At 43.7% G+C, this 12,500-nt stretch overlaps 1 protein-coding gene across 1 annotated transcript in view; it reads left to right on the forward strand.

Annotated features, from left to right (window-relative positions):
• Nup210l (nucleoporin 210 like) overlaps window positions 1–12,500 on the forward strand; it is a 107,761-nt gene that overhangs the window by 67,608 nt on the left and 27,653 nt on the right. Inside the window, exons 21-27 of the mRNA XM_034499743.2 lie at window positions 1,287–1,415; window positions 3,628–3,755; window positions 4,949–5,081; window positions 7,935–7,997; window positions 8,824–9,003; window positions 9,339–9,419; window positions 9,959–10,090. Of these exons, the coding sequence (XP_034355634.1) occupies window positions 1,287–1,415; window positions 3,628–3,755; window positions 4,949–5,081; window positions 7,935–7,997; window positions 8,824–9,003; window positions 9,339–9,419; window positions 9,959–10,090 (846 nt within the window). The remainder of the gene's footprint in view (window positions 1–1,286; window positions 1,416–3,627; window positions 3,756–4,948; window positions 5,082–7,934; window positions 7,998–8,823; window positions 9,004–9,338; window positions 9,420–9,958; window positions 10,091–12,500) is intronic.

Raw genomic sequence — 12,500 nt, forward strand, 5'->3', positions numbered from 1 at the left:
TAGGCCTTTATGTGTTCTTTTTTGTTGTTCTTTCATTTTTGTTTTTCTGAGACATGGCCTCTCTGTGTAGCCCTGGCTATCCGGGAACTCACTCTGTAGACTAGTCTGGATTCAAACTCACAGAGATCCACCTGCCTCTGCCTCCCTAGTGCTGGGATTAAAGGCATGTGCCACCACACCTGACTTGATGTGTTCCTGAGTTGGTTTTGTTTTGCTTTGTTTTTTCAAAAAGGTTTTTAAGACAGGATCTCACTGGTTGCACTGGCTGGCCTGCTATTCATTATGTAGACAAAGCTGGTCTTGAACTCCCAGAGATCCACCTGCCTCTATCTCACAAGTGCTGGGATTAAAGAAATGTGCCACCATGCCTGTCTATAATACTTGTGTTTAATAAAATGTTTATTACTAGCTTTTAAGTTATGTGTATACACATGAGTGTGTACACATGAGTGCAAGTGGCCACTAGGGCCAGAAAAAAGCATCTGATGCTCTGGAGCTAGAATTACAAGCAGCTGTGAATCATGCCATATGGGTTCTGGGGACTGAACTTGGGTCCTCCAGAAGGACATTATGTGCTCTTGACCACTGAGCCATCTCCCCCACCCTGACATATTTGTTTTTAAAAGTGAAGATTGAGATACTAGGTGCAGACACAGGATGATCAAAGCACTCTGTCACACAGTAGCTTCGGTACAAAGACAGAGAAATCTGTTAATCCATTTCTACCACCATCTGCAACCATAGCTGTCTTAGTTAGGGTTGTATTGCTGTGAAGAGACATGACCACAGCAACTCTTATAAAGGACAGCATTTCACTGGGGCTGGCTTACAGACAGAGGTTTAGTCCATTATCATCATGTCGTGAAAGCATGGCGGCACACAGGCAGACATGGTGCTGGAGAGGTGGCTGAGAACTTTATACATCTTGATTGGCTGGCAAAAGGAATCTGTGTACCACTCTGGGCTTAGCTTGAACATAGAAGACCTTAAAGCCCACCCCACAGTGGCACACTTCCTCCAACAAGATCATACTTACTCCAATAAGGTCAAACCTCCTAATAGTGCTATTCCCTGTGGGCCAAACATTCAAACACAACACGTGAGTCTGTGGAGGCCATGCTTCTTCAAACCACCACAATAGCACATATCCATTTGATTTTTATCCATGAAATCTGTTCCCTGCTGATAACTAAGATATATGTTAGATGCTACTGAATTGCAAGTTTCTTAACCTCTGTTTCCATCTGTGGTTTTACCTCGACTAAACACCATCTTCTTCCTTCTAGTTAGTTCCAGCACATCCTGGATTTCTAACCCTGAAGGTGTATGACCTGTGCCTGGCCTACTTGGGTCCAGCCGTGGCCCAGGTCAGGGTGTCAGACATACAGGAGGTGGAGCTGGATCTGATTGATAAGGTGAGAGTTGTTTTTTCTGATAAAGCCAGAGAGTTGTTTCGTGTCAGGAATGATACAGGCTTTATTCATTGCCCCTACAATATTTCAACGTAGTCTCTCCTCAGCTACAGTTCCAAGACTTAGACTAATAAAATGCCAGCCCTTATAGACCACTGTTCTCTGGTCCTTTTGGCCATTGTCCTCTCTCACCCCCCAAGAGCATGCCCTCTTCTGTGATCAACTGTCATCTTCTCCACAAAAACAAATCAAATGAAACAAAACCCAAAAAATACCGTTCCGATGTTAAACATGATGAAAATTTAAGATAAATAAAATGGGTACTTTGAGGAGGTTGGGTTGATTTATTGTTTATTGAGAAGGAGTCTCACCTTACAGCCCAGGATAGCCTGGAAATCACTATGTGTAATCCATGCTGTTTTGATTTCCCAACAGTTCTCCCAGTTGCTAAATTTAAGCCTTATTAATTTAGGACTGATGAGTAAAATGTTAAAAATACACTTAAACCAGGCATAGTGATATATACCTAGAATCCCAGTGTATAAGAGTCTGAAGCAAAAAGATCAAGATATTGTGGCCACCCTAGACAACATTGGAAGACCTTGGCTCAAAAATTAAAGGGGTTGTGGGGAAAATATAAGCCCAGAACAATGCTAATAAAAATTAATCTTAAAATATCCCAAAGGTTGGGGGTGGGGGTGCTGGAGAGAGGGCTCAGCAGTTAAAACACTGTCTGCTCTTCCAGAGGTCCTAAGTTCAATTCTCAGCAACCACATGGTGACTCAAAACCATCTATAATGAGATCCGATGCCCTCTTCTTCTGGTATGTCAGAAGACAGCTGCAGTGTATTCATAAATATAAAAGAAAGAAATAATTCTTTTTTAAAGAAAATCCAAGAAAAAACCTGGCATGGTGTTGCATGCCCTTAATCCCAACAGAAGCAGAATCAGGCAGATCTTTGTAAGTTCAAGGCCAATCTGATCTACATAGGGCTACATAGAGACGCTGTGCCTCAAAAAACCAAAATAAGCTGGGTAGTGGTGGTACATGCTTTAATTTAATTCCAACACTGGGGAGGCAGAGGCAGGTAGATCTTTGAGTTTAAGGCTAGCCTGCTCTACTGAGTGAGTTCCAGGATAACCAAGGCTACACAGAGAACACCCCTCCTCTCTTTCCATATCTCTCCATATGTGGGGGGGGGGGGATTCAAAATAGGATTCTAATGTATATCCCTGACTGTCCTAGAACTTGCTCTTTAAACCAGACTGACCTCGAACTCATAGAGATTTATCTGACTCTGTCTCCCAAGTGTTGGGATTAAAGGTATACACTACCGCCTGGCTAATAATAAATGTTTAACATCGAAGAAGAGACTGGGGATATAGGTCAGTTCATAGGGTCCTTACCTGGCCTGCATAAAGCCCTGGGTTCACTTTTCACACCAATACACCAGGTATAGTGGTGCAAGTCTGTAATCCCAGGAGGTGAGGGCATCTGCTGAATAGTGAATTTAAGGCCATCTTAGAATAAAAATCCCTATCAAAGCAACAACAAAATCCAAAGGCAGGCGTAGAGGCTAATTCCTATAATCCCAGAACTCAGGAGGCTAAGATTGCCATGAGTTTGAAGCTAACATGGGGAGCTCACATATCAGTGAGATCCAGACCAGCCTGAGCTACAGAGTTAGATACTGACCTAATTGAAAAAAAAAAAAAAAAAAAAAAAGCCACCTCTGAATTTCAGGAGGTAGAATCAGGCAGATCTCTGTGAGTTCAAAACTAATGTGTTGTAAACAATGAGCTTCAGGCCAGCCTAGGTCACAGAGTGGGGAGGGAAGAAGAGGAGACACAGACAGACATAGATGGCTAGGTGGCTCACTGGTAAGGGTGCCACTGCCAAGCCTGAGGATCTGAGCTCAATCCTAGGACCCACAAGGTGAAAGAAGAGAGTTAACTCTGCAGTTGCCCTCTGGTCTCCCTGGCACACTATGGTGCATACGGGTATGCACATATGCTCAAGTAAATACATGTAATTAGAAAGGAGTGAATAAATCCATGGGAGTTTTGGGGGACAAATAGTACATACAGCTTCAGGGTAAGTTGACCATAGGCATACCAGGAACATCTGCCATGCACAGAAATGTCTGGCCCTCAGAAACTTAGCCATCCTTATTTAATGGACAACTGTCACTTGCTGCCATTTTCCAACTACTAGGTTGAGATCGGTAAAACCGTGTTAGTGGCTGTGAGGGTTCTTGGCTCTTCCAAACACCCTTTCCGGAACAAGTACTTCAGAAACATGGATGTCAGGCTGCAGCTGGCATCTGCCATTGTCACCCTGAGGTAAGTTCCACCTAGTACCTCTCTTCTCCTAGATCTCTCCTAAGTTGAGAGATCTCCCTCCTGGTGGCCCCTTGGCTTCTCTTAGTTTAGTCCGATTGTTTTCTGTCCTTTCTGTAGCCTTCTCAGTCCATACTCTCCATCCGTCAGTGTCCCTAGGAAGTATTCATTCAAGCTGGGTGCTGTGGTGCACGCCTGTAACCCCAACACTCAGGAGGCTGAGACGCAAATATCACAACTTTAAGGCCTGTCTGAGTTACACAGGACTCCCTCAAAAGTTAAAATAATGGGGCTGGAAAGATGGTTCAGTAGTTAGAGCACTTCTAGGTGATCTAGGTTTGATTTCCAGCGCTTGCTTGGTGGCTTACAACCATCTGTAACTCCAGTTTCAGGAGACCCAACACCCTCTTCTGGCCTCTTTGGGTACTAGACACACAAGTGATACACAGGCATGCAAACCAAACACCCATACACGTAAAATAAAAGCATAAAATTAAACATTAAAATTAAAACATTCAAGATGCCTTGTTTAAGCACTAAAATGTATCATTGCTATTTTTATTTTCTCAAAGTCTCCTTGGATGTTATCTTCTGGGAGTGCCCCAGCCTGGAAGACCTTCAAAATTGTCCAACAAACTTTCTTGATAATCTCCTTTGAAAAAGAAGACATACAAGAGCACAGTAGCTTACACCTGTCATCCCAGCACTTGAGAGGTAGAGACAGGATTGTGAGTTCAAGGCTATCCTGGGTTATATGAGATTCTGTCTCAAAATACAAAGAGAAAGTGCTCAGAAATGTGGTCTTTACAAAGCTGCCACTCTGTTCTTATCACATTTAATTCTTTCAGCCTGAAAGAAAGATTTTTCTCCCTAGAAACTTCTTGTCACTGCAGGAAATTAGTCTTCACTCTGGAGATTCATTTTCTGGAAGGCCCACTTAGCAAGAATGAAAACATATTAAGCATCTTAGAAAGATGAATTACTGATTCTTCTTAAAACCAGATCTTAGCAGGACTTGGTCACATTTTTAATTACTCCTTTAATCCCAGCACCAGGAGGCAGAGGCAGGCAATCTCTATACCCCAGTCTACATAGAAAGTTCCAGGACAACCAGATCAACATAGATGGACACTGTCTCGAACAAACAAACAAACACTGCCAGAGCATTCTCACCGGTCCCACATGGATCTTTGCAGATTGATGGAAGATCAGGATGACTACTCTGAAAACTACGTGCTTCGTGCTGTCACTGTTGGACAAACCACACTTGTAGCCATTGCCACAGACAGAATGGGGAGGAAATTCACATCAGCACCTCGACACATTGAGGTGAGTAAAGGCCCTCATGTCCTCACTTTGAAACATTGTCCTTTCCTGTTTATACAGAGTATGTTTTTTTAAAGATTTTATTTATTTATTTTACATATATGAGTACACTGTAGTTGTCTTCAGGCAAGCCAGAAGAGGGTGTCAGATTTAATTGCAGATGGTTGTGAGCCACCATGTGGTTGCTGGGAATTGAACTCAGGACCTCTGGAAGAGCAGCCAGTGCTCTTAACCACTGAGCCATCTCTCCAGCCCCAGAGTATGTTTTTTTGAGACAGGGTTTCTCTGTATAGCCCAGGATGTCCTGGAACTCACTCTGTAGACTAGGCTGGCCTCGAACTCAGAAATCCGCCTGCCTCTGCCTCCCAAATGCTAGGATTAAAGGTGTGTGCCACCACTGCCCAGAACAGAATATGTTTTGCTGGGGATTTTCCTGTGTATAATTAACTGTTTTCTTCTTCCAAGATTAATAAATACATGGGATATATATATATATATATATATATATGTGAATGATCTAGTGAGACAGTTCCTCTGGTAAAAGTGCCTGATATGAAACGCTGATGGCCTCCTGAGTTCAATCCCTGGAACACACAATGGAAGAAGAGACCTGACTCCTGGAAGTTGTCCTCTGCCTTCATACATATGACATGTATACACATATGCATTAATAAAAATGAATTAATAAGCCAGACATGGTAGCACCCACCTTTAGTCCTAGCACTGGAGAGGCAACAGCAGGTGGATCTCCATGAGTTTAAGGCCAACCTGAACTGCATAGCATGTTCCAGAGCAGCCATGGCTATATAGTAAGACCCTGCCTCAAAAAAATCACTAAAATTAATTATAATCATTTTCTCTCAGCCTTTTTAAAAATTTTTTCAAAAACTTCTGTGTGTATAAGTGATTTGCCTATGTATGTCTACACCATGTAGAAGGTGCAGAAGATAGGCTAAAAGAGGGCGTCAGCTCCTCAGAGACTAAAATGAAACATAGTTGTGAGCTGTTGTGTGAGTGCTGGGAATCAAACCTGGGTCCTCTGGAAGAGCGGCCGGTGCTCTTAACCACTGAGCCATCTTTCCAGCTTCTTCCTCTCTCCTTTTCCTTCTGTCTCTTGGCATCAAATTCCTAGCCTGCCTCAACCTTGTCAGCACACAGCCACAGGCTGTACCAAAGGGTCCAGCTCTTCCCATGCGTATGTTTTATGTTATGATAAGGTCTCACTTTGTAGCCCAGGCTGGTTTTAAATTCACTACGTAGAACATTTTGGCTTTGAACCCAGAGAGATCTACCTACTTCTGCCCTCTAAGTCCTGGGTTAAAAGCATGTATCACCATGGCTGGCCTCTGAATAATTTAACATAAATAATGCAACATTTTTTTCTTCTTATTTGTTTTTTGAGGCATTGTCTCATGTATTCCAAGCTGGCTTTGAACTCATTATCTTAAGTGCTGGGATTATAGGCATTTACTACCTATATCCCATTTTACATGGTTCTAGGAACTGAACCCAGGGCTTCATACATGCTAGGCAGGTCCTCTACCAACTGAGCTACATCCCCCGCCCTGCCTTCAGTTTTCATCTTAGTCTTATATATAGGGCTGAGAGGATTGCAGCAAAACCACAGAGACCTGAGTTCATTGCCCTGTGCCCACATGAAAACCCAGGCATAGCATGCACCCTTAACCCCAGGCCTGGGGAGGCAGAGGCAGACAGGTCCAGGGAGCTTGCTGGGCAGCCAGTCTAGCTCAGTCATTAAGCTTCAGGTTCAGTGAGAGACTCTATCACAAAAAAGAAGGTCAAGAATGGTTCAAGAAGATACCCAAAGTTGACCTCTGACCTCTACAAACATGAAGACATTATCTGTAACATAAACAATACAGCAAATGTTTGTACAAAGTAACTTCTTATGCCATTAAAAGACGATTATAGGACTGGAGACGTCACTCAGTGATCAAGAGCACTTGTTGCTCTGGCAGAAGACCTGGGTTCAGGTCCCAGCATCCACAGCACAACTCACAAAACCATCTATAACTCCACTCTTGGGATCTGATGCCCTCTGATACATAGTGCACTGACATATATGCAGGCAGAATACCCACATATGTAATGTAGAATTTCTTTTTAACTTTAAAAAAGATAATTGTAAAACAAAAGCAGAAGGACTGTTGCAAGTTCAAGGCCAGCCTGGTCTGCATAGTAAGTCTCTAGCAAGCCAGAGCTGCATTGTGATACCAGCTGCAAAAAACAAGACTGATAGCCAGACTTTTACGTTTTTAAATGATATCTTTATTTTTATTTCATAAGCCTTATTTGGTGTTTTGCCTACATGTGTGTCGATATGACGGTGTTGGATCCTCTGGAACTGGAGTTACAGACAGTTGTGAGCCACCATGTGGGTGCTGGCAACTGAACCTGGGTCCTCTAGAGGATCAGCCAATGCTCTTCTGAACTCTCTCTCCAGCCCCCTGTATCTTTGCATGTTTTAAGCTGATATACACCTGAGAATGAACCATGTTGTTTTCTCTACCTTATGGAAAAGAAAGAAGCTTTAAGTATAATCCTATCTTTTTTACATTTATTTTGTGTGTGGGAGGGGCACTTATGTCACAGACAGTTTGTGGAGGTGAGAGAGACCAAATCCGGGTTGTTAGGCTCGGTAGCAAGTGCCCTTAACTGAAATATAATCTTAGTGAGTAGGCAAAGTGAGTTGCTTAAACACAACTGAATGTTTTTGCTGATATAAATAAAACCAAAGTGTGTAGTGTGGTGTTTTGTTTGTGTGCAGTGGCAGTTTCCTTAGGGCAAGTCAGCCAAGCCCACGGCAGCTGATGCTGCCCCTCTGTTTCCCTCCAGGTCTTTCCTCCATTCAGACTTGTTCCTGAGAAAATGACCCTGGTTACAACTAACATGATGCAGGTGAGCTTTCTTATAGTTTGTTTGTGGGTTTAGTTTGGGTTTTTTTTTTTTAATAATTTATTTATTACTTTTTTATGTGCATTGGTGTTTTGCCTGCATGTATGTATGTTTGAGGGTGCCAGTCCCCTGGAACTGGACTTACAGGAAGTTGTGAGCTGCTACGTGAGTGCTGGGAATTGAAGTTGGGTCCTTTGAAAGAGCAGTCAGTGCCTTAACCGCTAAGCCGTTTCTCTAGCCCCTTAGTTTTGGTTTTGGAGACAGGGCCTTGTTATGCAACTCAGGCTAACCTCAAACTCCTGACAACCCTCTGGCCTTAGACTGTCAAGTCCTAGGGTTGCAGGTGTATGCCTGTAATCTATAACAATCTATATCAATGACATACATGATTTTTAATGTTGAGGTTTATTTTATTTGCCTGTATGTATATGCGTATCACATGTAATACTCCAGGATACCAGAAGAGGGTGGCATCAGGTCATGGAACTGGAGGTACAGATAGTTGTGAGCTGCCTACCACATGGGTGCTGGAAATTGAACCTGGACCTCTGGAAGGGCAAGTGATGCTCTTAACCACTGAGCCATCTCTCCAACATGCTTTAAAGCATAAAAAAAATGCGTCTAATGCAGAAAACATGATTTGCCTTTTCTATTTTACATGCATACATACCTACTGTCCTCTCCTGCTCCCAGCACACACACTTGTGTTGATGCGGTGTGTGCTGGCCTGGAAGTAGAGGAAGTCAAGTTACTTGAAAAAACAAATATTGAGAAAAGAGGTGTGACTTTTTCTGTTCTTCTGGCATTCACTAGTGTTTCTAAATTCCAGATAATGTCTGAAGGTGGCCCTCAGCCCCAGTCCATCATTCACTTCTCTATCAGCAATCAGACTGTAGCTGTTGTTAACCGGAGGGGGCAGGTTACAGGGAAAGTGGTTGGCACGGCTGTTGTCCACGGCACCATCCAGACAGTGAATGAAGACACTGGCAAAGTCATTGTGTTTTCCCAGGTATCCTTGCTGGGCCCTGTTTCTGCTCTCCAATCTTGGGGTGATGGGTGCAGGTGACAATGAGGGTGCCAGCAGACCAGGAGTGTCCTTCTGGTACCCCTCATCTGGCGTAGAAAACACACGGGCTTTAGTGGAGAACCCACAGAGTTCTTGGCACTGTCTTAAGATGTGATCCCAATCATTATAGAACTTTTTTAAAAAGAACAAAATCAAACATGCATGGTAGGGGGTTTTGTTGTTGAACATCAGAAACAGTATAATGAGCTAGTTGTAAGCGTCTCTGCCAGCCCACGGAGGCCTCTCTGGCCTGAGCTTGCTCTCCACCTGTTGAGCAGGATGAAGTCCAGATTGAAGTTGTTGAGCTCCAGGCGGTCAGGATCCTTGCGGCTGCGACCCGGCTCGTCACGGCCACCGAGGTCAGTTGCACAAAGCAAGCGCACATGTGGGTCCTCCTTCATTTCTCTCTCCTTCCCCTAAATCTGCTTTTTAAAAAAAGATTTATTTAATTTTATGCATATGAGTGTTTTTCTACCTGTGTATCTATGTACCACACGCATGCCTGATATCCATGGAGGCCAGAAGAAAGCATTGGATCCTCTGGAATTGTAGTTACAGATCGTTGTTTACAGACAGTTGTGAGCCACCATGTGGGTTCTGGGAATTGAATGGGAATGGAACCTGGGTCCTCGGGAAGAAAACCTGGTGCTCTCAATGGCTGAGCCATCTTTTTTAAAAGCCCCTATATGTGTGCTTTTCTTGATTCGGGTCTTATGTAGCCCTTGCTAGCCTGAAACCCAAGATAATCCTCATGCCTCAGCCTCCAAAATTCTGGGATTCCAGGTATGTGCCATCATGCCTAACTCTGAAGTTGGCATGAGAGCCGTGCTCTGGGCTCACTGTTTGGATAATGCTAGGTAGGCAGGGTATACAGCACAACACCATACTTTCTTTTCAGATGCCAGTTTACGTCATGGGAGTGACTAGTACCCAGACTCCTTTCTCCTTCAGCAATGCCAACCCCATGCTCACATTCCACTGGTCCATGAGCAAAAGGGATGTGCTGGATCTGGTACCCAGGCATTCAGAGGTAAGAATTTACCTGTTTATATATTGCCATGAGAGTTTTAGGGCTTATTTTTAGTTTCTAATGACATGAGCTTTAAATGCATGTGTGCAGGCATCCTTGGAGGCAAGAAGCATCAGGATCCCCTGGAGGAGTGAGCTCATCCCATGCAGGAGTGAGCTGGGGTCCTCTGCAAACACAAGTGCTCCCAACTACTGCTCTTCCACCCTTCACCTTCCACAAAATTTTGGAATTTTGGGGAGGGGGTTGATAGGGAATCACTATTTAGTACTGTGTGGACCAGGTTGGCCTTGAACTTGCAGTGATCCTCCTGCCTCTGCTTTCTGAGTGCTGGGATTCCAGGTCCAGCATCATGTATGGCCCGCCTTAGGGATCTTTTTGTTGCCCAATGTTATCATGAATTGTTTATTACTTAGGCTTAAGCTGGCATAATTTCTTTCTTTTATGATTTTATTTATTTATCTTAATTTACTTATTTTATGTATATAATGAGTACACTATAGCTGTCTTCAGACACACGAGAAGAGGGCATCAGACTCCATTACAGATGGTTGTGAGCCAACATGTGGTTGCTGGGAATTGAACTCAGGACCTCTGGAAGAGCAGCCAGTGCTCTTAACCACTGAGCCACCTCTCCAGCCTGACATAATTTCATTAATGCAAAAGCCTATCATTTAAAAAATAATTATAACAGAAGCAGGAAAATGTAGTTTATTTGTACTTCAAGTGAAAGACAAAAAAATAGTAAGTAGCACAGTGTGCTGTTTCTGGAATTTATCTTTGCCCTGGAACATAAAATTCAATCTGGAATGACGTAAGTATCAGCTTCTCTTTTTTAGATTTGTGAATGTTCACATCTGAGAATTCAAATTTCTAGTCTCTTCTGATTGCGGATGACATTTCTTGGCCTGATCACTACAGTTTAATGTATTGAGAATGTTAGTGCTTTCGGTAACTTGGTAACACCCATAAAGTGTAAGTATAAGCATGAAAGCATGAAGCCCTGAGTGTTTAAATCAAAAGAGAGAGAGAGACAGAGACAGAGACAGAGAGAGAGACTGTTTTTAAACTGCATAGTGGTACACACCTTTAATCCCAGCACTCTTTGGGAGGCAGAGGCAGGTCTCTGAGTTCTAGTCTAGCCTGGTCTACATAGCAAATCTCAGGCTAGCCAGAACTATACCTCGTCTCAAAATTAGTTAAGAAAAGAAAAAGACTTTTAAGTTTTGAAAATGGTTTTCATGCCCATCCCATCACACTTTACATTGAAGACTGACAAAGACAAAGGAGAACTACACCGACCTCCAGAGGGATGCCTTTCTTCTCTCCTAATTTCATCCTCTACTGTTTGAACACATCTTTAGAAGCCACTTGCGCCTCTTCTATGAATGACTGACTTGGAGATTACACAGAAGGACGCTTGGAGTCTTGCCAGCCTTGGCTGACCACCACAGAGTCTTGCCTTAAGCTGCCCATGCTGCCAGGAACAGGAAGGGAAATGTGGGAAGAAAACTAGTTCTTAAATGAGGTGTGGTAGAATATACGGGGGCGGGGGAATGGTGTGGTGTGGTGTGGTGTTTAGTATACAATTCATTTACTTTTACTATTGTGTGCCTTGATCTTTTGCCTGCACATACATCTTCGTGAGAGTGTCAGAAATTCTGAATCTAGATTTACAGACAGGTTTGAACTGCCACGTGGGTGCTGGAACCCGGGTCCTGTAGGAGAGTGTCAGTGATCTTAACTGCGGAGTCACTTCTCCAGCCCTGCTAGAACACACTTGGAATCCTAGAATTTAGGAGTTGTGTCAAGAGGATTGGAAATGAGGCTAGCTTGGACAACATAGTGAGACCCTTTCTGGAAAAAATAAAAAGGAAGGAAGGGAGGGAGAGAGGGAGGGAGGGAGGGAGGGAGGGAGGGAAAGACGCGATGTGGTGGTGTATCCTTATAATCCTGGCATAGAGAGGTGGAGACAGGAGGATCAGGAGTCAAGGTCATCATAAAATACACAGGAAGATCAAGGCTGCCCTGGGGTATATGGGATTTTGTGTCAAGGGGCTAGAGAGGTGGCTCTTCCAGAGGACCCAGGTTTGATTCCCAGCACCCACATGGCAGCTCCAATCATCTAACTCCAGTTCCAGGAGATCCAACACTCTCTTCTGGTCTACATGGGTACTGCACGCATGCGTACGCGTGCACACACACACAGTGCACAGACATTCATGCTAGCAAAACACTTGTATACATAAAATAAAAATGAGGATAACGGGGCTGGAGAGGTGGCTCAGCAGTTAAGAGCACTGACTGCTCTTCCAGAGGTCCTGAGTTCAATTGTCAGCAAACACATGGTGGCTCACAACCATCTGTAATGGGATCTGATGCCCTCTTCTGGTGTGTCTGAAGACAGCTAGTG

The sequence above is a fragment of the Arvicanthis niloticus genome, chromosome 4 (assembly GCF_011762505.2).
Source record: "Arvicanthis niloticus isolate mArvNil1 chromosome 4, mArvNil1.pat.X, whole genome shotgun sequence".
Taxonomy (NCBI): domain Eukaryota; kingdom Metazoa; phylum Chordata; class Mammalia; order Rodentia; family Muridae; genus Arvicanthis; species Arvicanthis niloticus.